Genomic DNA, 27,711 nt, shown 5'->3' with positions numbered 1-27,711 from the left:
CGATTAATCAGTTTACAGGAGTAAGATAGAGGAAGTGTTGGCCATAGGAATGATCGTTTCTATAACTAGACATTTTAAGATTGAAAATACATTTGCTAATATAACGAAAAATATCAGGATTCCTACCCACCCAGACACATCGTCTGATCATCAGTGGCTTTAAATCCATTGTTGCAAACGCAGTAATATCCTCCAACCTTGTCATGGCATACTCCATGGCTGCAAACGTTTGGAATTTCCTGACACTCGTTGCGATCTTTATAAAGAGAAACAGACAACCAAACAGATCTGTATGATTAGCAACATAAAGACATGTGCAAAACAGGAAATACAATAACATTTCTATGCCTCCTACTACCAAACATGAATGGAGTCAGTGAAGTGATGAACATACTGTTTTGATTTGTCAATGGATGTCATGTTTCCTTCTTTGTAAACAATATTTATTTCCACCATCAAATTGTTTACAAACCACAGTCCTTCAATAATGAGAACAGAAGTGCTGATCACCAGGGTAAACATGTAGTAACTTTATGTTTAGTGATATCTCAAGGACTTTATTTTGATCAAACAACAAAAGAACGCTTATCCTCCTAAAATAGTCCCTGGACCGGATCTCACAATTTTTTTAAAATAATAAGGGATAGCAGAACAAAGCCGGGGCCAATAGCTCAGTTTCATTCCTTCAAACAATTCCCTAGTATTCTGAGAGAAAATGGCCAGGGATTGTATAAACTGCTGGAAAAGGCAATGCAATATAAAAGATAAGCTGCAAACTATGTTTGGAGCCATTTCATTGGGACTTTCCATTCAAATTCTGACTGTCGGTAAAACCACTGTAGTCTGCAGTAGGGTAAGCACTCATCTATTGATCATGGCCTACACTACTCATGGCACTTCCAGCTGTGGTACGTTACCCAGTGCTGTGTAAATACAGACAAGACAGATCTATTGATCACTATAAGATCCTCAATATCATAAATAGATTCTATTATCACTATAAGATCCTCAATGTCATAAACAGATTCTATTATCACTATAAGATCCTCAATGTCATAAACAGATTCTATTGATCACTATAAGGTCCTCAATATCATAGACAGAGTCTATTGATCACTATAAGGTCCTCAATATCATAAACAGATTCTATTATCACTATAAGATCCGCAATGTCATAAACAGATTCTATTGATCACTATAAGGTGTTCAATGTCATAGACAGATCTATTGATCACTATAAGGTCCTCAATATCATAGACAGATCTATTGATCACTATAAGGTCCTCAATGTCATAGACAAATATAAGTTCCTCAATATCATACACAGATCTACTGACCATTATAAGATTCTCCATATGATAAACAGAGTCTATTGATCACTATATGGTCCTCAATATCATAGACAGAGTCTATTGATCACTATAAGGTCCTCAATGTCATAGACAGATATATTGATCACTATAAGGTCCTCAATATCATAAACAGAGTCTATTGATCACTATAAGATCCTCAATATCATAGACAGATCTACACTGACCACTATAAAATCCTCAATGCCAATACTTATAGGACTATAAACACCAGACAGTAAGTCAAAGCTAAATCCAGTCTGTTCCATTAGAAGTACTATTTTGCATCTAAGGGGTATATTTACTAAACTGGGGGTTTGAAAAAGTGGAGATGTTGCTTATAGCAACCAATCAGATTGTAGCTGTCATTTTGTAGAATGTACTAAATAAATAACTAGAACCTGATTGGTTGCTATAGGCAACATCTCCACTTTTTCAAACACGCCATTTAGTAAATATACCCCTAAGAGTTGTGAATTCTGCTCACAATATTGCTCTTTACCTACATTTCGTTTGTGGTTTGTGCCAAAGAATTATTTTCATCCTGGCCTGACATTACAGCAATATTGTACAGGAATATCAAAAAAGTCCATTCATATCAGGTTTTATATGTAAAGTGACCTGCTAACTTCCAAACAATATTTCACCTCTACATGCACCCAATATCATGAAAATTAACATAACTATAATGTTCTATATCAGGAGTTTCCTGTAATGAGCGCAAACTCCATGAGAGCTAGTCAGGTTGGTTCCCTGAACACTTATCAAATGAGTATAAGGAGAATGGCAGGAAGGTGTATGACTTGCCAATGCGATCACTGATATTGTTCTTCACATCTGATATTTCATGAGCTTTCCTGTTCCACTGGGCTTGTTACAATAGAAGTTGTGAGCGAAATTATAAACATCTTTATACAACCACCTCAAAGTATTTTCAACAGAGTATATATCAACACCCTGTTGATAAAGGAGAAAGTCCAGAATAACAGACTTCCCCATAAGAAGAGAAAGGGATGGAAATATGAAGGCTTTAGTTTACAAACTTGGAGCAGAAGGTGGGAATAAAGTACATCCTTCATGCAACATATTAGATTTTTCTTTACTGTTGATAGCAGATCTTCTGCTGTGGGTGTGGAGAAAAGTTTTGTAAATGTTCTCAGTTTTTGAATCTAGTTAAACCTGAGTCATCTGCTCAGAGACCTGGGAAAAGAGCCCAATGTTTCACTTAGACATCTTGTGTTGGGACGGGAGTGGTCTTCTGGCCAGGTAGGACAAGACTGCTGCCAGGGATTTTCATATTTTCGGTTTTATTTCTCTACTTGCGCAGTGGTGTGAAAGAGCAGATAACCCATAGCAATAATAGATCAAGCACTGATGACAGCACATTTAATATTGTAAAAATGCCCAGGGCCTGCTACTTAATAAGAAACATATCCTCTAAAAAAATCCAAAGCCCACCGAGTATGCTCTTACTGTACTTGATTAAAAAGAAAGTAAACACTACAATCTCCACTGCCTCAAAACCTCTTTCCCTCACCTCCTCTCTTGGTCTCTCCCAGTGGTCCACACCTTTCATCCACTGTAATGGGACACTATATCTTGTCTCGTTTGTGCTCTTTATATTACTGCTTTCCCACTCTCTCTCTTGCCACCCACGAAAATGTAAAGCACACAAAGATACCTACATGACCTTGACACACTCTGCTTCTCACCACCCCTAGAACCACTCCTCTCCCGTATCACTTCACTGTCCGCCCCTATTTTGCTGCCTCTCCACATCAGGGCCCTCAAAAATCACATACCTTCCCCTGCTCTTTCACACCCACTCTAAGTTAATTCTTTGCTGTGATTGTGTATGAGGTCTCTACACTACTCTCACCTTATCAACTCATAACTTTCCTGCTCGATCCCACCCCCTCTCAACTTTTCCATTGCATCTTCACAAGTGTTGATCAGACTCTAGCACACCTGTTCAACGTTTGTGTCACTACTGGCACAGTGCCTTCCTTCTTCATACACACACTCATCTCACCAATCCAGAATAAGCCATTTCTTCACCCAACCACTCTCTTAAAACCTCCATTGTTTCTGTTCTCCTCCTTTTCTCTAAGACACCTGATTAGATTGTTTACAACTGCCTAACCCTCTTTCTCTTATCACGGCTTTCCTGGCATAGGTCCTATCTTCTGAACTACTTCTTCAGTGTCGCCACCTCCGCTACCTCCTCTTGTCCATTGCCGCTAACTTTTGAGGACCCACAAGGCTCTATTCTTGGCACTTTACTCTTCTTGTTGTACACCTCTTATCTCAATGAAATTTAGCCTCCTGTATGCAGTTAACACCAAATATACCTTTCCTCCACTTATTACTCCCCCTGTTTCCTGTCTTGTGTGACCAGTTATCATTACGCTATCCTAATGCTATCTGAAGCTCAACATGTCCACTTTGCAAATCCCTACCTGCACTGGCTCCTCATACCCTCAGGAATCCAATTCAATATCCTTACCCTTACCTACAAAGCTTTGAGCTTTACCCCTTCCAACATCTTAATCCTCACCTCAAAGAACTCTCCCTCACCCCCTCTGCCTTTGACCTATGATTTTCCTGTTCTTCCCTAGTCTACAAGACATCTCCAGTTCCACTACCCACTCATAAAATTACTTATCATGCCTTATCAGACCTTCTACAAGCCTCCAAAGCATTAACACTTTCTGAAAAACCAACCTATTCTCTGAAACCTACTCAACAAACACCTGACTCACCCCCAAACACCACAATGGTCACCCTGATATCCCAAACTCCAACCTTAGTCACAACTTTCTCCCCAACTGTACTCTCATTTCCACTAGAATGTAAACTCTTAGGAGCAAGGCCATCTGCAGCCTTATGTCACATGCATCACAACACTGTGCAGCACCAGACAGTAGGAATGACAAATCATACAAAATACAAATCATACATAAAAATATAACAAGTACATATTAGGTCAATGAAGGAGGTGCATATGTGATACAGAAGGTAGAGAGGGCCCTCTGCTGTTGAGAGCTTACAATCTAGAGGAGGAGGGCAATGGTGAGAGAATATGAGCTAGTGAGACTCAAAGTGGAGATGGGACTCTAACTGGTAGAACACCTAGAGGGAGTATCATCAAGCTGGTGTATGATAGGCTAAATAAATACAATAAGAATAAGTGTAACCTATAGCAATAGACGGCAGCATTGCATTTAGTAATGCAAGCATAAAAAGATAAATGGGAGTATCTGCTTTTAAATTTCAGGTATAAGAGATTCTTCTTAGGTATGCAACATATACTAATACAAATAATGGGCCTCCTGTAGAGATAAGAGCACATGCAGTATTTACCATGTCTTAGTGTATTTAAATATTTCCTTATTAAATTATATGTATATACAACTGGACAGTGCCGTTCTCTTTTTCTGTACGTCTGATATGCTGTATTTCTCAGGATATATTTATAATCTAAGAATTATTACTACATGCTGGGCATTGATAATTACAAGAAATGTGCAGATGGAACACTACTATGTGGTAGTATGATAGTGCAAAGAGTATGAGGAGTGTGGCTTAAACAGAGAATGGTTTAAAAAGATGTAAGGATCATGTGCGCAAAAGTTTATATCCTTTTATGTTCCAAAACCTGCTAGCCTTAGCTTGTGTGACAGTACAATTACTTATCATCTTCCAACACTTGCCCTGTTGTCAGTATGTATTATAATAAAAAATGTCAATAAATAAAATGTATATAAGTAGAAAAAAAGCACAAATAAAATATAGTAAAATACAAAAATGCTCCATTCATGGCAAACTGCTACGATTATCATTGGTGGAATAATATTACAGCTGAGGATGCTGTGAAATGAAGTCAAAACAAGTGCGAACAGTACAATCTAGGCCATGCATTACATAACGTCTCACCGATGCACTGTCCCGTGGATGTGAACTTGTAGCCAGGTTTGCAGTCGCAGCGGTAGCTCCCTGCTGTATTAACACAGTCTGCATTCGCTTGACATACTAGTCCATTCTGGCATTCATCAATGTCTGTCAACAAACAACAATATCACATACATGAATTTTATCATTCCCCCCTAAAGAAAAAAAACCTACAACCCACTTTGGCATTTTATATTATATTTCTGAAAAAAAACTATACTGTTATATACAGATCAAATAGATAGAAACGAGATCTGTAAAACTACAACATTCTGAATTCATACTGAAGTACGTGGCCAGGATATGGAAATCTTGACCCATATTTGCAGTTGTGCAGTGTTCTAATATGTTCTGTATTTCACTGCATCAAAAGTGTCTGTGGCAACAAGAGGGATAAATATCCTGTTTATCCTCCTTTGGAGTCCTGTTTGCTTTTACAGTTAGAGCATTTCCCCCTTCTTTCCACCATGACTGACTCTCTGTGTGTACAGAAACTTTATGAATGGTACTATTACCCCCTGGAAGCATCTGCTGTGTTTACATATTGCCAAATATTCTACCACTTTATTTACAGCATGGGATCTCTCAGTTTTTGAGATTCAAACTTTTACAGCTACATCGTTGTTGATGTGCTGGAGATAGGAAAAACACTGTGCTGACCTTGACTGTAGACTGCATTCCAGCAGCCTTCATGTTGTGTATCTGTTGTGTGTGAGACATATTTACTACTGAAATACTCGCCTGAAGAGTATACACCACATGGACTATATTCCACTTCAATACTGATTAGGCAAATGGAAAATAATTTTGCGTGCAATAACTGAACTATATATTCTATCTTTTCAGAGTAGTGTTATACGCACCACAAGTACGTTGCAAAGTTTTGTTCTTGAAGTCAAATACATAATGTACAGCATGTATTTTTTATTTTAACTAAGACCCAAAAATTACGCCTTGTTTACTGATATTTTGCTATTAGAGCAACCTCCTTGGAGAAGAACGAAGATATAGGGCCTGATGCATTAAGGATCTTAACTTAAGAAACTTCTTATTTAAGTATCCTTGACAAAACCATGTTACAATGCAAGGGGTGCAAATAAGTATTCTGTTTTTCACATAAGTTAAATACTGACTGTTTTTTCATGTAGCACACAAATATCAACTTTAAATGTCAGTGTACAAATAAGCTAACAAGTATTTGTGTGCTACATGAAAAAACAGTCAGTATTTAACTTATGTGCAAAACAGAATACTAATTTGCACCCCTTGCATTGTAACATGGTTTTGTGTCCAGGAAACTTAAATAAGAAGTTTCTTAAGTTAAGATCCTTAATGAATCAGGCCCATACTTATGATGTTTTAAGTTGTTGTAACAGCTGTGCCTGGAGATTTGTGCACATGACGGGAAGTCGGCAGTGTGTCTTGTCAGCCATTTTATAACAGACATCTTGCTGTTCTTTTTGAAAGTAAAGAAATTTGTCTGTGCTCTTACCTTCACAGACCAGCAACTTGTCATTGTAGGTAAATCCCATCGGGCATTCACATCGGAAGCTCCCCACCATGTTTATACAAACACCATTTTCACAAACCCCAGGGATCTCTCTGCATTCATCAATATCTGAGGAGAAAGAAAGAAGGACATTATAGTTTTTTTTCAGTAGTGTGATCAAAACAACACAAAAAATACACCCAACAAGTCAATACTATACCTACCAACTGGCAGTCCTGTGTAAATATCAATGACAAAGCCAGGCCGAGCACTTCCACAGAGTGCAGCAAGCTCATCTGTAGAGAAAATAATAAAACTACAATTATATTACAGATGTGACAGCGACATTTATAAAACATCTTAGACTAGTGGTGTCCCTCCTCTAAATTGCCTGTATATGAGGATTACCTAATACAAGGTGCGTATTATAAAGAATAATGTACCTTGTACTGTAAAACACAAAAGGGCACATTTATCAATGTTCGGCAAAAGTGAGAAATAGTTATCAATCCTTATCGCATGGATAAGGATTGAACTATTTCTCAAATTTATGAACAGATCACAGAAACAGCAGTTCCGAAAAACTGCTGTTTCTGTGATAAAAAAAATCACACTTACCCCCCTCTTCCGAAGCGCGGTCTCCGGGTCTTCTCCTCGTTCTCTTCATTCTTCAATTGCGCATGTCCAGTTCCAAGAACTGGACATGCGCACAAAGATCCCCTCTCTGTCTCTGCAACGAGCTGTGAGTGACAGGGAGGGATCATGTGATCCCTCCACACATGCGCTGTCCAGCTCTGCTCTTCGGAGCAGAGCTGTCAGCACTGAAAACTTTCAATTTTGATAAGGCGTACATTATCAAGACAAGTTCCCGAAAAAAAAAAATTTGGGACGGACTTGCTAGATTGCGGCCAGAGCAGTCACCATACTTTTGAATGGTGACTGCTCGCAAAAACGATCAGGAGTGCAAAGCAGCAGATATCCATGATATCTGCTGCGATGCACCTTTAATAAATTTGCGGAGGGCACATCGGGACCTGATTTTCACGGTAAGTGCACGATAGTGCACTACCGTGATTTCTTAAATATACCCCAAAAAATGTTAGAATTCACTTCAGAGAAAACTTGTTGTATAGTAATGTTCCTTTAAGAGGCGGAACTAGCGAGCTGTGGGCCCCGATGCAAAGAAGCAGGAGGGGGAGGGAATCGGGGACCACAGCTCACTAGTTCCCCGTGCAGCGGGCCCTATTATCTCCATGGGCCCCGGTGCACCGTACCTGCTGGACCAATGGTAGTTCCGGCACTGGTTTCTTTATTATGGAATTTCTGGTTCAACTTTATATCATAATAGCAAAACAGTCTACATACATGTGGCTATACCTTGCACTATGAAGAAAACCTTGTCACACTCACCAGTACTTGGTAAAGGACATTCCTCACAGGGTCTGTTCCATGCACGCCCAATATTGTACGAGCAGCAGCACATTTTTTTCGTCATGTTGTAAAGCAATTCTCCATCACAGGTTTGATTGTCGGCATTATAATTCCTGAAGCACAGACTCCTTCTCATGTCTACACATAAAGTATACAGAAAACACTTCATATACTGTGGTAAAATAAGCCAATGCCCACTTTATCACTCGGGTGACCGTTCATTTGTCTAGAGTTAGACTAAATAGAATAAAATATTTTCCCAAGTGAAATAACGTAAAACTGAACTGCGCTTAAAAATGTAATAAAACAATTCTAAGATGTATCATTAAAATGCTTTCTTTTGCAAGATGTATTGTTTGAACGTGTGGATACTTGAAGCTGGATAAGAACTGTAAGCCTAATAAAGCCTGACTGTATTTATCTTTATAGTTTGACATACTTTTTTGGATGTACTTTCATAACTGTTTATAAATCTAGCAAACCACAACCTGTTATTTCAGCAAACATGTGAAAGCTAATGTAAATGAAGTCATCCGGAGCTTAGCTGGAGAGTCAGGCGGCCATGTGGGCAAAGACGAGACTGTACCAGACGGGCATTCATACTAAATAAAAGATTTCGATATTTGTACCTGGTGAACTCATCTAGGAATAGACAATTCTATTAGAAGCCCATCTTACCCATACAATTGTTTCCTCCATTTACTTGCATGTAGTCAGGCGGACATATACATGTGTAATTTCCAACAGTGTTGTAACAAGTTCCAGGACCACATATTCCAGGCTGCTCACATTCGTTGACATCTTAAACACAAACGATATGTGCATGCGCATTAGATATATTGCAGAACCAGTAAACCCATCTCTGAAGCTTTACTAAGACTATTTAAAATAACTATAATCTAAAGCTAAGTAACACAAAGGTTTGTTAATATTCCAGATTAAACCAAGGTAAACAAGTATTATTGTATAGATGTAGGAACAGACAAAGAGTAAGTAGCAGTAAGAGGGATGTTATAATTAGGTGTCATCCTCTGTATAAAGCAGAAAGATTTGGAGGAGGAGGCATTATGAGGAAACATTTTTTATTAATTCCTATTTCCATTCCACCATTGTCTGAAGTGGTGATTCTCTATTATAATAATCATAAACATACGGCTGTATAGGTTCACATTGAGTCACCTATATGCGTGTTTGCAAAATCAAAGTTTGCCAGCTTTGCCATGACTAATATCAAGGCAGTTAAGAAATATATTGGCCTTTTCATGATCAAATTAAATAGTTGACAGAATTGAAAATATAGTGCTAGAATCTTTACCAGAAACATTCCTTGGACAGTGTCCTGAGCATGATACAGCAACCTGCCTGTATATGGAAAGGCTCTACATACCGTCACAGACACGAGTGTCTTCATTAAGGAAAAAGCCAGGAGGACAACGACACTGGAAGCTACCAAAGGTGTTTATGCACTTTCCACCTTGGCATAGACCGGGCAGCTCCAAACATTCATCAATATCTAGAACAAAAGTACAGAAGTTGCGTAAGCTGTGTCAGAGTAAAATTAATAAAAAACTACATGTTTCCATAATTATACACTTGATTATTATATATCAAGTAATTAGTGCACCAATACAAATAGTCTTAAAACATGTTCCCCTATTTCTCCCATCTATTTTGATACCTAATATATGGATTTTCCTCTAGTGTAGAGCAAGTTAAAGGGGCTACGAATGTGTATTGTTTGTTTATTAAAAAAAAAACAAAAAACATTTTTCTTTCCTTTATTATTTATTTCTGTATCTAGTTTTTTAATTTTTATTATTGTTTTTATGTCAGAATAAATCTTGGGGGGAGCACTACAACAATACAAATATTGTTTTCATTTTTACAGCACCTGTTTTTTCTGCCAATGGAGATGACATAACAGCTCCAATTACAGTTGATACAGTTATATTTGTATGTATTTTACTATGAGAGCGAATCTGGGTCGCCTTAGCCAGAGTAGCTCTGTCTCCTGCATGGGGGCCCCGGTGATCATGTGATGTTTAGGGGGATACAGGATGAGGACATTCTAGTAAACACTGACCAGAAGTGATCGAGGGGTGAGAAATAAATATAACAGTTGCTGACCATCACTTTGGAGTCCCGGACTGTCATTGTAGAAAAACAGTGCAAGTTTAAAGCCCAAGGTGAAAATGTGGTAGTGGGTCTTTAAGGAATTAACTATATATAATTTTGTGTATGAATTGCAAATGACCTGCCAGAATAACGTTTGAAATTTCCCTGTCCAGTTTTGATATTTATCACTCTACAGACATTTAAAATAAAAAAAAAATATATAGCTTACCTTCCAAAATAACAGTAATAGGATTCGGTCTGAAACCTTCTCCTCCAGGACACAAAATTTTATAGTCACCTGCAAAATAATGTAGACTTTGTATTATTTATATTGCACAAATAGTCTTCCTTATGGTTTTGTTCTTAAAAATGGTAATCCAGTAGTATTACCTAGAAGTATAAATACCACTGTAGACTTGCAAGGCAATTTGCTGTCTCCAGCACTAAATTAAGTTTCTGTTATAGATAATAACTTGAGCTACATGTAGTGGATCAAACTTGAGGGTGTTCCTTGTTTTTTGAGGCTTAGCATATCTCACTACTGGAATGAACCAGGACCACCTCAGCATAATTCAACACATGTAAACCAATGTATTTAAAATGAGAAAACAAAGACATGGACACAACACTAGAAAAGAAGACAGCTCCTGTTTGGTACTACAATCATAAGTTATTTAGTATCTTAACAAGGGCAAAACATTGGAAAAAATTGGGAAACGCTTATGAAAAAGACGCTGAGTGCAAAACACAAGGGGGAGTCCAATAAGAAGCAGATGACACAGAACAATGTGTTGTTAGTTTGGCATGATAATAAAGGTGCCAATCCAGTATTAAAGAACAAAAGGCAGATATGTAAATCATGGCTTTACAGACATTACTTACTTGAATTTGCAGAAGGACAGTGCTCACACGGTGTTCCCCAGGCTTTCCCAAGTGAGCAACAGCATGAGGCCTTGGACACACTAACGCCTATCTCATTACTGCAGGCCAGGTCTCCATTATCTCCCCGTGGCTTTACCTCCAGGTAACAGTTGCCAGACCGAGTATCTTTTAAAGAAGGAAGATACAATTTTATTATAATTACTATTTGATAAATTTGCAGCTTCCCAAAAACTTAGTATTCATTTTATTTAATATTAATGTAAAATGCCATGGTGTAAAGTTGTGACTCTCTATACTCCAAAACCACCAATGAACACAGATGCGGAAAGGTAAAACATTCAAAAGCTGTCTGTCTAAATGTTTAATTTAGTAAGAAAAACAATAATCTTTTTTTACCAAAATTTACAAGGCACCTAAAAGGGTTATCAATACCCTAACTTATGTTCAATAGAGCTCCATAAAGCTCTAGGGAAGATGTACAATGGGATTGTTATACCCTGTTGGAAGCTCCTAGCTTCAGATCATGGACGCTGTGGACCAACCCTTTGATATGTGTATAAAGTATGAATAATATATTCACCTGCTCCTATAGTAAGTCAAAGTGTTTACTACATTCTGCAACTAACATATGTTCATAAGTTCATACCAACACATCCAACTCGAGTGGGGTTAAGCTGGAAATCCGGTGGACATTCGCACTTGTAACTGCCGGGAGTATTCTCGCATGTTCCACTAATACATGTCGTTGGATCAGCACATTCATCCACATCTGAAATGAAACATTATATATATAGAGAGTGGGAGAACAGAGGGAAATATTGTGACAGAAGCACTGGGCAAGTGGTGGATAGTAGAGGTATATGTCCCAGGCTTTCTGTCTGGTGTGTTTTAAAACCCCCAGGGAGATTGTTTTTGTGTGTAGCCTTATACCAGCTAAAGGAAGAGCCGGTATAAAGGTCCCTGGGGTATGAATGGAGAAAGAAGGTTGGGCTCCGTTCATGAGGCCCATTTCTGGTCTTCCAAGCTACATGTATCAGTGCTTGGTAATCAGGAGTTGCACCTACGATGTGCTGGTAAAAGGCTTAATCAGACTCTCAGACCTGGGGAGGAGGTTGGATGCCTTCTGAGAAACACCACAAATGATGACCAGTAATTTCTGTATTTTGTATGTGTGTGGAACACAAGTTCCTTCACAGGAGAGAGGGTGTTCCTGTGTGTTAAGGTAGAAGCGGGACAGGCAAAGACTTTTCTTTCTGGTTATTTTTATGCCTGGAGAATAAATCTAACTGAGGTTTGTTAAACCAAGACACTAGACTGGTGTGATTTACCTGGCTGAAGTGTGTGAAGTGCAGCCGTCTAAACATATATATATATATATATATATATATATATATATATATATATATATATATACTCAAGGCTTTATGGCAAATTGTAGTTTGTATCAAAAGGGTGTTTTTAATCCATTCCAACATTTCGGTATGGTACTTTCCTCAGGGACATATATATATATATATATATATATATATATATATATATATATAAGTACTATACTGAAAGTTTGGAGATGATTAAATACACCCATTTGATACAAACTACAATTTGTCTTAAATCCTTAAGTGCCGCCTCAGCTGGAATCTATTTATTATACTATTCATATAAGTGAAGTACTGAGGAAGGCAACAGGGTAATGTACACATGCTAGTTATGAGTGCCAAGCACTCATAACTAGCAGTCACAATATTTACATATCATTAAATACTGTAAGTCCTAGAAACATAAAACAGTAGTGTAAATTGTCTAATGAATTCTTAATTATATAATGACATGTACTTCCCCCCTTCACTGGAACGACCTCCCTCGCTCCATTCGTCTCTCACCCAATCTGTGCTCCTTCAAGCGGGCACTTAAAACTCACCTGTTCCTTAAGGCCTACCAACCATCCATTTAACCTCTCATCTCTTCTGCTCATCCTCCCTTGACCCCTCATCTCTCTCCCCGTTGCTTCACTGGCTCCCTTATGTACCTGATTAAGTTTACCCTCCCTTAGGATGTAAGCTAGTATGAGCAGGGCCCATCTTCCCTCCTGTCTCCATACCTGTTCTTCCGCTCCGTCTCTACTGTATTTGCCTGCCTGGAGTTTCTGAAGTACTGGTACTTTGTGTTTATTGTTCTGTACTGTTTTACCCTGTATAGTCTACTGTTTGTACCATGTACGGCGCTGCGGAAACCTTGTGGCGCCTTACAAATAAACGATAATAATAATAATAATAATGTACTGCAATATACATAACAGCAGTCTGCAAAAGCCACAATATTGCAGTGAGCCTCTCAATATCTTCATAAAGAAATGTCTCCTCCGGTGCTTCGGCTAAAATAAACCAGGCCTGATGGGTGCAGAAATTCAAAGGAGCTGCTACAACCCTGCACTGTAACTGGTTACTAATGCTTTGGCTGTTTCATGCAGTGAACTTCTGCAGCCTATATGGTTTGCCTGAGTAGAAAAACACAAGAGGGCATTTGGAGCTAAACTATTTACTGAGCAAGTGGCCAAAGTATACTGAGTACGGGGTTGTATTATGTGTTGCTATTTGAGAATATTATATTATACACTGGACCATAAGCTGGTCATCTTGGCTATAAAATTGGTCATTATGGCTGAATAATATGCTGGTGGGCGTTACTGAAATGAGGGTGTTGTCAGTGGGAAAGGTATAGTACCCTAGCTCAGATATTGCAACTTAGGGATATCTACCACTGTTGCTATTCTTTTTTTGTATTGAGGAACAACCAATAAAAAGACTGCTCATAGAAAAAAACATGTACGAAGATCTTTAAATAACAAAAAAATCAGCTTGCTATATTGACATACCCCAGTCAATGCACATTTACTACCTGTATAATATATGTATGCCTCACTTATTAAACTCATTTAAACCAGGCAACACATACACATGTTATCTCAACAGTGAATATCTCTCATCAATGAGTGATGAACTGAAGCAAATCAAATGTGAATAATGGAAATATTTTATATTATAGATCTGGCATCTCGGTATGTATCGGAATGGGACAATTGTGCACCTCAGGAACTAAAATATCAAGATCTTACCTGTGCAGTTACCACCACTTCTGTCCAGATCATATCCTACGTCACAGTCACATCTAAAGAGACCCGGTAGATTTTTGCAAGTGCCATAAACACAGATGTTGGGAAGAGCACACTCATCAATATCTAAAGATAAAGCATCATAATTAGAGAAATCTAATGAATAATATACATTAAAATTACTAGAATATGAGATAAAACACTTCTTCGCAATTATTACATAAATAAAAAATACTGTACTGTCCCACTTTCAAAGTATAACTGAAATGTTCAGCACTGCTAATTCTAAACGTTCCGTTGTACGGAAGGTTGAAAAGTGGTCACAAGATGGTAACATAATGTACATAATCCACCCACCACACTGAAGCTACTCTCCATTGACTGCTGGAATGGATATCTAATTTACATTCATTTAGAAAACTGATTTAAGCCTAAATTGTCATAAACATCGGATCTGAAAATATTACCCAACCACATGCGGTTAATTTGAAAACTTTAGAATGTTTCATAATGTACCTCGTTTGCTACATATGGAGTATTCATGGCTATTTTGCCAGCTCATGAGTCAAACAATGTTCAATTTTTAACCATGGTTGAGTTTTATACAAACTGAGCAAACAAATTATCTTACATGAGTGTCATTGATATACACTAGAACCACACTCAGTGCTGTAGCATCTACTTATCTCTGGCACCTCTGCTGTGGCTCATAGCACAGCTGGTATCCAAACCCTCTTCCCCACCCTGACAGCTCTTAAATTGAGCAGAAGGGCCCAGTGTTCAGAGTCCCAATGGTGCGGTCCACTTCTTCCTGGAATCTCAACATGAGTGGAGTTTCAGGGCTCTTTCACGGCTATGATCATCTCTATAATGATAAGCACTTGTAACCATGGCCAGGCAGAGGTGGATGCATTGCTGGATAACAGCAAATGGGGGGGATCTCTGTGAAATGGTGGGAAGGGGTTGTCTATGCAACAAGGAGATGTCTGTATTCCTGTTTCTATGTCCATAACTGGGGAATCTGTGTGGAATACAGGGTATCATTGTGCAATGGTGTCTCAGTGCAATGCAGTTTCCTTTGTCCAGTATACATACATCCTAATGTTAAGGCTGCATTATGCACTAGGCAAAGGAAGCCACTGACCATGCCTCAGATCTGACCAGCCATGCCATAATTTCACCCATCCAGGCCCCCTATATACATCATGGCTACTTCCACAGGTCGATTGTACACTGTTTCAAGACAATCAGTGCATTTGATAGGTATGGTGTTCTTTAACATAAGCATGTGTTCTTTTTTATATTGCTGTCCATCCTGTCCATATAATATACATTTTAAGCCATCTTACCTTCACATGCTTTCCCATCAGCGCTCGGTAAGAATCCCATATCACAATCACAGCGGTATCCTCCTGGGGCGTTCAGGCACTGACCATTTCCGCATAGATTCAAATTCTCCGTGCACTCATCAATATCTGTTCAAAAGGGCAGACAGCTTTATTAAACTGTGTTTTGCTTCCCTTATAGGGTTATATGCATGATTAAGATTTTGGATACTTTGGCACAGTTTGCAGTACACAGTGCGTTATGAAAGCTGAAACGTCTTTCCCTCTTGCTGTAATTAAAAATGTGGCTTCATTCTAACGAGGATGAGTTATTTGTTGGCAATATAAATGCACAATCCATCTACCAAACAAACAATGTAATACCTCTGCTAATCTATTTAGTGATCTCACCAAGAAAACAACAACCATCATGAAAATGGAGATCACAATGGAAGTATGATTATATTAAATGATCTGCCTAAAGGTTGGTTCTATCCCACCACGGAACAGAAATCTAAAGGCTTCTAACAAAAATAACTAGAAAAAGAGAAGTTAACAGTAAAGAAAACCCAATTCTAAAAGGAAGTCCAGATACAGGCTTACCTGTGCAAACAAGTCCATCTCCTGAGAATCCTTCCTTGCATATACATCGATATGATCCCAGGGTGTTCTTGCAATTTGCATGAGGACTACACGAATGTGTCCCATTCGCACATTCATCAATGTCTACAAAAATAACAATTCAAATTGATATTGTGCTTCCATCAAACCATCTCTATAACTCAGTCAATGTAGGACAATGTAAGGTACAATAAGTGTTACCACGATCACACAATTTTGTGGCAAATGGAGAAGACTGAGTCCCAACCCAATTTTTAGCTCCTCTGCTGACAACTTGTTTTTTACAATGTGACACATTCTAAAAAAGTAATATAAGATGGTATTAAAATGTGAGTATTGGCCTCAGCACTACCATATACTGCCTATTTTCCTGCTGAGATAATATCCTTTACTTTTCGATTTATGCTGTTACTAACACTATTGTTTGTTTATTTTTACCTCCACCGATTGTTACCAGCCCTTCACCTTGGCTCACACCAAGGACTACCACACTCCTGTCTCCTGTTCTTTATCCTAAACTTTATACATTCCACTCTCTTTGAGACAAATCCAAGGATTTTCAGTTGCTTATTTGATGTGTGCAAATACCTTGCAAAAATCTAAATAAGCTTCATCCACCCTGATCTATCACTTTAGTAACAATCCACTAGATTTGTTTGACATGATCTACCAGAAACAAATCCAAGCTGCCTTGGGCCTCTCCTTTTCCCTAAGATGAATGGGTTTAACTTGGACACACATTTCTAGGGTGTTTGAAATGTTCATTTTTAATAATGTATTCTGTAATCATTTTTGAATATTTTAACTTGCTCTGTTTCTGTTCAAACTTCCCAGAAGTAAGAGGCTGCGACAAAGTAGTCATTTGTGCACATGAAAAAGAAAAAAGTATTGTGCTGTGTGGTCAGGGCCGGATTAACCTGAGGTCTAACTGGGCTACAGCCCAGGGGCCTCGGGCATCCAGGGGGCCCTTGAAAGTGCTCAGCCGCATTATTGATTGGGCCCCCAGCCCGATCAATGCTGCTGAGCCTGTCACTGTAGTCCTTCCTCGGCACTCAGTAATCTCCTTACTGAGGAGATCTCGTGAGGGTGAGACTATGAGTCTCACTCTCACGAGATCTCCTCAATAAGGAACTTACAGCGCGCCGCGGAAGGACTACAGTAACAGGAGGAGGAGGTAAGCGCTTGGGGGGTGGCGGGCGGCTCACAGGGGGGGCCTCACAGGGGGGGGGGGGGGCTCACAGGGGGGCCTCACGGGGGAATGGAGGCCCTCTTAGGCCAGGGGCCTCCATTCCCTTAATCCGGCCCTGTGTGTGGGGTCAATGCAGACAGATATAGAATTAGGTGGCTGATGCAACCAAAAGTAAACTCAGATTTAACAGATGTCGGGGGTAACAAAAAATAAGTATTTGCAGCTTTTATGGATATTACACTTCCATGGCCCTTGTCAGAGAATATTGGGCATAATACAATACTTTACATTACAAAACAGCTCATTGGCTGTTTTGAAGCAGTTCTAGAGACATACCGTAGAGATAATGAGAGTCAAATGCTGCTTCTATTAACTATAGGAACTTTGTAGTGTTTGAGACATCAGTCTGGTCCCACCCGCTGTACCAGTTGAGCGCTGCTCATATGTCAGCTTGCACTTTCGCTCAGCTTTCCCACACCATTAGGGGATCCTCTCTTGTTTCAGATTACTTCTACAAAGTAGCTCATGCACATATATAGACATGATTAGCAATCTGCATTGTTACTCATCTACATCATTGCAAATTGTTATCTAAAACCTACATATAATCCATAATTGTCACGGCAGTGAAACTAATACTCACAGCAAGTTAAGAGCTCCCATGGGTCCTGGCTTTCCAAGGACATTTTGGAATTTTTCCACTGTAAATCTGTAACTCATAGAGCTTATTTTCCTAATGCTCTGAATTGTAACTCTAGCTGTATTATCAGAATTAGTGGGATAAAAAATATGCTTTACATAAATGAATACAGTTGGCGTCCAAAAGGAGGAAAGGAATGGGTCAATTATAAATGGAAGCATCTTATTATTGCATGTGTGTTCCTGTTTTCTGTTTCAAAACTATTGGAGTACTAGGAACACTGTACCGGAAATGATCTATAGATTAAGAATTTCTGGAGAGATTCCGAAGGCCTAGCCGTATAACCAAAGAATACTGTTATTGCTACTACCTCTTTTACTAGTGGACATATTTACTAGGCTCTATATCTTGTGTTGGAAGTTACATTCAGATATTTACATACATCCGACCAGCTGCTAAATCCACCTCCCGATATGGGTTATGAAGTCGGTATTGAGAACATGTTAAAACACAACGGAGAAGAAAGCTGTAAGGAATGTGAGGATACTGCACCTGTGCACTTGACCCCATTTCCAAGCCATCCCTCTTTGCAGCTACATTTAAAGCTTCCCGGGGTGTTTGTACATATGGCATATCTGTCACAGTTGTGAGCGCCAATCTCACATTCATTGATATCTGTGGAAATATACAGAAAACAGAGTAGTTATGATGACGTCTGGAAGAAGTTCTTAAAGATCATTCACGTTTGTAATAGTTTTCATAACACACGCTCACTAGCTAGATTATTGTCCCTATTTTAGACTGACAGTAATGATTTCCCTGGTTTGTTGGCAGTGTTCTGAGTGCTGTGTTCATCCACTGTGAATACACCGCGAACGTTATCAGGAACACCCTAAAGAAATTATAATAATCCGTATTTGTAGATTGTTACAGCTCTTCTAAAATGAGAATATGACAACCATTCATTTCATTTTTTTATCCATCTTCTCTGGCTCGGAACATAAGAAAACTTTTATTAGTCTCTGAGTCAACATGAGAAACCTTTTACCATCCAGGGGAGCAATAAAAGTAGGTGGAGGACTAAAGTGACTTCATGTCCCCTAGTGTAAGGCAGCCAGTCCGATGGTGCTATCTGATGCTCGTGACAGATTATGCAGGTGCGCACATGAGGGGGGGTTCCTGTTTCCAAGAACCCCCCTTTCAGCTTGGATCGCACTTACTATAGACTACAGCTTTACAGTTATACCTCACTTTCTATCTGTCACTGAAAATTGCTATCTGCGTGTACTGTGTTTCCATGCTGCACTGATGGTTACCCATCTCCTCAACACAACTGCAGCTTTGCAGAGCTGCTTCTCATTAGGGGACAGACATACTAATTTGTTCATGACAGTCAGTGTACTTGTTATTCTCTTGCCTTAATAACAACAGCCATTTTGCAGGTCAGAAAAGTAATGTAGAGCAAGAGCCAGTGCTGCCCCTTAGTTTGGATGATCAGCTGTGCAGCAAACTATGGTCACTGGTAATATAATGTGAAGGTCAGCAGTTTACACAGACATTGCTCCCACTCTGTCAGTGATAGACTTTTCTAGGAAAGTAGTAAAATAGCCATAGGATCAGTGTCAAGATATATTCATAGACAGACCCTAGGGTGCTACCTGGTTGGCTATAGTGTATGAAGTTTATTTTGCCAAACTGTAAAAACAAATTCTAAAGACTCGGATGCTGTGCTGATGAACTTGTATGAGCTGTGTATGAAACATTTTACAGGCATATGAAAACACACCTATCCATCATGACCTGACAACAACATACTGTGTTGTGCTGCTCTGCACACAGCATTACAAGGGAGAATGAGAGGGGGCTGGAAGAGGACCAGCTCTTTTTAGATGCTAGGTACACCACTTCCATTGGATAGCAACACCCCCTCTACAATCAAGCATTTGGAAACCACCTCATCTAGGAATCCTGTGGTTGCCCCTGTTATGGGTTCCAAAGATGCTATTAGATCCCTAAAAAGTCTCACGGGAAGAAAGCAAATGACACATGTACGTCTACTGTCTTTAACACGGAAAATAGCCATTTTGCACCCTTCTATAGTGAAACAAACTATTGCTAATTTACCCTGCATGTGTTGAATGCCCCTGGAGATACATGGTTAATTATCACTATTCATTGTACAAATATTAATGTAATCATAACAACAAGCACATTTTTCTTCTTTAATGCTATAACAGAAAGCACATTTTATACACTGTTTTAGGTCCACTGCTCTGTGTTCATTGCTGTAAGGACAAATATAACACAGAGCCAAAATGAATAAAATAAACTCTCAAAAACAGGAAACTAATATTTAAGGAAGCTCAAAATAGCTAATTTTGGCAGGTACTGCAGGGAAATGCAAAAATAAACTGAAAAGGTCATTAATACAGTGACATATTGGGAGTCATTGTTTCTTCTTGGTACAAGTCTCAAGCAATCCCAAAGTTGTCATTGTTCAGTTTCTAAACCATTTTTCCTCTTCAAGTGACTGCATAAGTGATCAAGAATTGGTTGTACAGTTGGTAGATCAGGGCTGTGCATGTGTGGGATATGCAATAGTATCCAGCACTTGGATGCAGGCAAACCACACCACAAGGCACGGGGTAGAGTATGGGGTTATGGTAACCTATAGGCTTAGGTTGATGACAAAAACTTTTTTTTAAACAACATTCTGTATTATGATTGATGACGGCATTTTTTTTTTTGCAGACTTATTATATTTAAAAGTGTACTTACTCTATAGAGGACACTGTGAGAACTGATGAGTGCACCATCAGCAGACCATTTATTAATAATTGCATTGGACTGAGCTGTAGTCTATGTTTTATGAATTGTGTATTAATAAAATGTTTTTATATTATGCGGATGGTGCAAATTAGAAACTGTTTTTATGTAGATCTCCAAACAATACTGATTGTGCTCCTTAGAGTTTTTATAGTAATTAAGCATAGATCGTGCCTCTCCGATTTCATTATTTTGCACAGTGAAAAAGAAGTAACTAATAGGATCATTCTTGACCTTTTGAGAGCAACAACATAACATTTATAAGATTTATTAATATCTGTAGGATTGTACTGCCAATGTTTTCCGAGCCACCAGTAAACACAAAATTAAATATCACATGGAATAACTTAGATACAAAGTAACACTTTGTTTATTTGCGGTAACTCATGATTTAAGAATGGGTTACTGTTCCAATATTTTATATGACTCACCAATAGCTTGTTCACATGGGTGTTATAGAAATATTGGGAATTAATGACATTCAATCTTTCATTTTTATTTTATTCGTTTAGCATCAGAATTATTTTTTCTCTTATATTGTGATGTTACATCTTGGCCTATTCTCATCTTGTCAGCCTTATAAATCTATTGGAAACACATTCAGTGGAAAATACTGTATACGTATCATGTTTTAGACTTATTTAGCTACACAAATGGGCGCTGAAGAAAATCTAATATACACACACACACACACACACACATATATATATTATAATGATTGCAGCCACTAGGGCCACTCATGTTGTTGTGGCCATGGTTAAAGGATCCAACTCATATACACATTCTTTGTATGTGGCCTCATTTTCTATCTTCCTTCACTATGATATTAGGAGTTATATATACAACAACAAACCACAAGGTAGGGACAATTATTCATTGTTTAGGCTTATGCCTGAAAGTTTCCTCACTACATGATATTGCTCTAATTACGTTTAGTCTAAATTAAATCCAAATACTGTAGTACATAAATAACATTTTAGAAATGCTGCAGTCATTGTATTGTAGACAAAAATACCTACAACTATTGTTTATACTTAGATGCTCCAGAACTAAGAGCCTACAAGGACATAACTCAGTGTTGCCACCCTGCCTTTATTCAACATGAGATAATTACAAAAGGGTATTGGTAGTATTGTCTATTTTGTTCAAGGCTCTATATACAAACATAGGCACCCTGTGGCTCTCCAGCTCTTGTTGACTGGCACTGCATTCTGGTACCAGTTCCACAACAGATTGAAGGCCAAGCCACAGGTTGTCTACTCTGCCCAAGAGCAGAGTTTACACATTCAAACTCCAGATCTCCTGGTCTTGACCTGTTTTAACCAGGAAAACACTGCCCAAGAGACATCTACAAGAAGAAATACTGAACCAAACAATATGTAAAAAAAATCAAAAAGACAAGGAAAACACGGGATGAAAATGTATTACTGGGCTTTCATTAGCTGTTTATGCTCCCTAGATTAACATTAATACTATATTGCGACTGTGTGTGATCAACAAATAATAGATAGACAAAAGAGATTTAATCATCTCCAATCTAACTTAATAGAGCTGCCCCATGCTGATCCTTTGTCCTCTCATGCGTACATACTATTTTCCCACAGAGCTGGAACAGCCTGTGAAACTGATATTTTGCACATTGTCCTGTTTGTGGAATGTGGAACATGTCATATTTATGAAGACACAGGGAAGGAATTGGGTGAAGATATATAAGGATCTTTGTAAGGGTCCAGGGAGCTCAGGGAGATTCCTGTACTTACTAGGAAAACAAACACTAGACATATCTTGGCAATTCTGCTTAAAGCAAACTCTGCAAAATAGACTCTCTTCTCTCTTCTCCTAGACACTGCTGAAAATCAGACTGTACCTACACAGCCTGTATAGTAAAACCAACCACATGCATGGTGGTAACCAATATCATGAAATCAAAATCATCCATTTATAATATGAAATACTACTAAATAATAATATAGATAAAATACAGTCTATGTAAAGAAAGAGCTATTCAGCTCTGTTATTTATAAAGTGAGTTACTATGTTACTAGCTAAAAAATATGACCTGATCTTACTGGGCCTGATGCTGAGTTAGGAGCAAAGCAAGGAAAAGGAGCAAATTTGCTCCCCGGCAAAACCATGTTGTATTAGAGAGAGAGTTATCAAGTATTTGTGTGCTAGATGAAAAAACAGCCAGTATTTTCCTTGCACGTTCAAAAAGAAATTAATTTGTACCCTTTGCATTGTAACATGGTTTGTCTGGGTGCAATTTTGCTCCTTGTTTTTGCTTTGATCCTAACTCAGCATCAGGCCCACAGTGTGCGAACTTATACCAATCGAAATTGAATATAAATAAAATATATTGAGGATTGTGGTGATTTGCTCTGTGGTTTGGTCTAAACTGCAAAAGGATGTTTATTAGAATTGATCCAAAGCAATTCTTCCCAGGGAAAAATGTATTCATGCAAATCTTGGCTCTCAGTGGGAAAGTATGAAACTGATCTCCTGCCTGTCAGTTACCCAAGTATAAACTCTCTGGGAACCATTCCGTTTAGGAAATTCAACGGTGCATATAGTTTGCAACTTTGTAAGGGAAAGGAAAGAGATGTTTTGCAAAATCCAATTTATATTGAGCACCTCATTGTCTTTGTTTTTATACCTGCGCTCCTAGAAGATTAGACAGCTCACATCAAGGTGAGTATAACGCATATTTGAAGCACCTTGGAGGGGTCATACATCACCACTTTCCCATTCATTGCAACTACTTCCTTTGCTCTGTCTAGATGCAAAATATGTGCATAATTCTGCACACCTAAAGCAATCTATTTGCTATCTTAAAATGAAGATGTATTATTACTGAAGTAAAGCTATTCGTCAATGTCCTCTTACTGTCCCCGGTTAAAAAAAAAATGAAATTAATGAAGGGTGGAGTCCAAATCTGATAGTGAGCATTGCTTCCAGCTGTATTGTCAGTATTTTCTACCAAATACATCTGACCACGCATCATGGACCATCAGATTGCTCTTTGGGACATGAAGTTATTTATGCCAGATGTGTTAAAATTGGTGCAAAAGTCCTAAGGAATGCATTGTTCTGTAAATGATTCCAAGATATAGGGAAATAATGAACTTATCATGGGCCATATTCAACACATTTTTCTAGATTTGAAAGAGGCATTTTTTGTACTTTATTTAATTTACTGCTGAATAAAAGCATAAGGGACTCCATTGTTTTATAGTGGGTGAAGCTGGAAACAGACACAAAGTCTGACAAGATTCTAAATTCTAGCTGTGATGATGCAGAGAAAGCAAAACAATCCCCAGCAAAGCAGATGCCACATTTAACTCACAGGGAGAAAATTCCTTCCTTACTCCATAACAGCAGTCAGCTTAAGCCCCTGTATCAACCACCCCGATTGTGCTATTTACTAATTATATATTAGCATGTTATGTTCCCCTATCTGTGTGAACGCCTCCTAAACCAAACTTAATTCAGTGTACAGACAGAACTACCTTCAGAAAAGACATTAAACATGAGGGGCCTGATTCATGCTCAGACACAACTTGCATGCAAATATTTTATTGGTATATTAAATACATAAATCAAGATGCTTTTCATGCATGCTGAACATACAGTGTATTTATATAGCCAGTCCTCCTCACATGTTCTGTGCTAGTTAGTGGCAGACATACGTGTAGTTTTTAATACAAAGACTATGGCATGTCCGTCGTCACTATCAGTCAGCACTTTCACCTGCCCAGTAGCTGGTACAAGTGACATACCAAGCGTACTTACAATAAATGGGCCACATCTCCATCAGCACACCCTTGGCACACCAACACTGCACGGTCTATGTCCGTCCGGCCCTTCCCACCTTAGTTCCCCCTCTCAAGTCATAGGCAGTGGTGTCATCTGCATTTTTACATGAATTGCGTTCATTGGTGTAAGGTCTGTTTCTGCACATGCACAGTACTACTTCATGCAAGATACAGCACGCAAACAGACTTACATCCAAACATGATGCAGGCCCGAGACCTACACAATAAAAACATTTCATTAATAGGAGTTATGTGCCTGAATATTACAATTACCTATGTCTCTGTTCTACCACATAATTCCGCTCACCTTCATGACAAGTGTTCACAAGCATTGTGCTTCTACAAGTTACACTTCATTGGATAAATACATTTCTGGGCACATTATGTCCAATGTAAAAATAAGCTTCACACACCCAAAACAAATACTAAAGACGGTCCCAATGTCACCCCACTCTCATGATTAATTCAGGCTATAAGTAAGGATACACCAAGCAAAATTTTAGAAGAAAAATAGAAAAGTTTAATCTAATGAACAGGGCAGGGGGGAAATGTGGGGGCTCAGGAGGAGTTGTAGATTGATAAGAGGTAGGGGGTTGTATTTTTGAGCTGATAAAACCAAGGCACCCAGTGGTCAGCCAGAGAACTTTCAAATTAAGGTCCACAGACTGACAAACAAGAATGGCATGTAGTGCCTATTACCTATAGGCCGATCCAGTATTATACTGCAATTTAGTAGGCTTCAAATTTTCTCAAGATATTTGGTACTTGTAACAGTTATAGGATAAACGGTAATCTAATGGCAATTCATGGCTCAGCCTATCATATCATGATATTAAGGGGAACCTGAAATTGACCCCCCTTTCTTCTCTGTATTTATATGTCAACAATTAGAGAATGAACATTGAAATAAAAATAAATAAAAAAACTGATAGATGAATTATTAAATTACAATTTAGCTAAGGCCTAATGATGTATGTTTCTTTGTCATATTTTTCCATTGAGTTTTCCTGCTGATTATCTATTACAGATGTAATATACCTCGGACAAGAAACAAAACAAATGTCTGAACTGTCCTCTAAAGTCTACTTAGAAGGAGAAAAAAAAGCATCTGTGTGGGATGGGAATGTGCTACATGACAGTGGGTGGATGGCGAATGCTGACTGATTAGGGAAATAAAACATGTTTATTTTGTTGGAATGGAAACAATCCACAATGACAAGGGAGTTGAAATATTTAGATCAACTCTAATGGAGCCCAGAGAATAATACTGTGGAGTTCTTGGGTAAAACTGTAACATCTTCCTATTAATACTTACTTAAACTATATCCATTACCTACACAGTACAAGCCGTCATTTTACATTCTGGACCAATGTGCATGAGAATCCAAAGTATTAAATCACTAGGAGCTAGTGACATCACTGAGGCATAAGGCACTCTGTGCCTCCCTTGTGTGAAGGTGATGGGTATTATACTACACTATCATATATAGTTGCACTGTACTTTGTTAAATAAGAATATAAAATGAGAAAATCGTGTATTCTGTAATTGCTGGACAAATGCTGGAAAAAAAACCAGATATGTACAATAAGTTTTGTACATAATAACTTCACTAAAATTCATATGCATTATTATTATTATTATTATTATTATTATTATTATTATTATTTTTGAGGTGCAGCCACCCATTCTACATTGAGCTGGTTACATTGATAATAATTATAATGTTTCTCTTTACTGCTTACAAATATTACAATGGGTTTTGCTAGATAGGATATACATTTGCCATGATTATTAAATACTGTTTTTATAAACCTAGTTTAATATTATTATTAATTTTTATTTATAAGGCGCCACTAGGTGTCCGTAGCGCCGTACAGGGACAGACAGAAATACGATACAGGGTGAGACAGCACGGTACAGTTAACAAGAAGCACAGTAACTCAGAGCTCAAAGTACAGCTAGATGAAAGGTGAGGGCACCCATCGGGGTAGCGAGAGAGGAAGAGGAGCAGAAGGACCTCACAGGAGAGACAAGGAGCTGGAGAGCAGAGTTAAGGTGGTGGAGAACAGGAGGATTAGAAAAGAGAAAAAAGCATACCATTTACATTGAAGAGCTGTTCCCATTGATAATGTGTTCATCCAATCTTGGGATGTTTCATTAAAAGCAAGCATTGTCTCTAGAGAGCACTGACTTCTTACATTCTACAAGAATTGTCTCTAGAGAGCACTGCCTTCTCACATTCTGCAAGCATTGTCTCTAGAGAGAACTGCCTTCTCACATTCTGCAAGCATTGTCTCTAGAAAGCAATATCTCCAGAGCACGCTGCCCTTTCATATTCTGCAAACGTCGTCTCTAGAGAGCACTGCCTTCTCACATTCTGCAAGCATTGTCTATAAAGCGTGCTGCCCTTTCACATACTGCAACCATTGTCTCCAGAGCACACTGCCCTCACATATCCTGCAAACATCATCTTCAGAGATCGCTGCACTCTCACATTCTGCAAGCATTGTCTCTATAGAGCGCTGCCTTTTCACATTCTGCAAGCATTGTCTCTAGAGAGCACTGCCTTCTCACATTCGCAAAGCATTGTCTCTAGAGAGCACTGCCTTCTCACATTCTGCAAGCATTGTCTATAAAGCGTGCTGCCCTCTCACATTCTGCAAGCATTGTCTCTAGAGAGCACTGCCTTCTCACATTCTGCAAGCATTGTCTATAAAGCGTGCTGCCCTCTCACATTCTGCAAGCATCGTCTCTAGAGAGCACTGCCTTCTTACATTCTGCAAGCCTTGTCTCCAGAGCACGCTGCCCTTTCATATTCTGCAAATATCATATCCAGAGAGCTCTGACCTCTCACACCCTGCAAGCATTGTCTCTAAAGAGTGCTGCCCTCTCACATTCTGACAGCATTGTCTATAGAGCATACTGCCCTCTCACATTCTGCAAGCATTGTCTCTAGAGAGCGCTGCCTTCT

The 27,711-nt window shown here is 38.6% G+C and overlaps 1 protein-coding gene across 3 annotated transcripts in view; it reads right to left on the bottom strand.

Moving 5' to 3' along the window:
• FBN1 (fibrillin 1) overlaps positions 1–27,711 on the bottom strand; it is a 192,673-nt gene that overhangs the window by 27,368 nt on the left and 137,594 nt on the right. For all 3 annotated transcript variants that reach the window (XM_075207977.1, XM_075207978.1, XM_075207979.1), the window contains exons 33-46: positions 18,654–18,776; positions 16,255–16,377; positions 15,676–15,801; positions 14,330–14,452; positions 11,864–11,986; positions 11,218–11,382; positions 10,565–10,633; positions 9,608–9,733; positions 8,899–9,021; positions 8,200–8,358; positions 7,014–7,085; positions 6,793–6,918; positions 5,286–5,408; positions 131–256 (exon numbers count right to left, since the gene is read on the bottom strand). In XM_075207977.1, the coding sequence (XP_075064078.1) occupies positions 131–256; positions 5,286–5,408; positions 6,793–6,918; positions 7,014–7,085; positions 8,200–8,358; positions 8,899–9,021; positions 9,608–9,733; positions 10,565–10,633; positions 11,218–11,382; positions 11,864–11,986; positions 14,330–14,452; positions 15,676–15,801; positions 16,255–16,377; positions 18,654–18,776 (1,707 nt within the window). The remainder of the gene's footprint in view (positions 1–130; positions 257–5,285; positions 5,409–6,792; positions 6,919–7,013; positions 7,086–8,199; positions 8,359–8,898; positions 9,022–9,607; positions 9,734–10,564; positions 10,634–11,217; positions 11,383–11,863; positions 11,987–14,329; positions 14,453–15,675; positions 15,802–16,254; positions 16,378–18,653; positions 18,777–27,711) is intronic.

Source organism: Mixophyes fleayi, chromosome 4 (genome assembly GCF_038048845.1).
Source record: "Mixophyes fleayi isolate aMixFle1 chromosome 4, aMixFle1.hap1, whole genome shotgun sequence".
Lineage (NCBI taxonomy): Eukaryota > Metazoa > Chordata > Amphibia > Anura > Limnodynastidae > Mixophyes > Mixophyes fleayi.
This window is presented reverse-complemented; position numbering and strand designations above follow the sequence as displayed.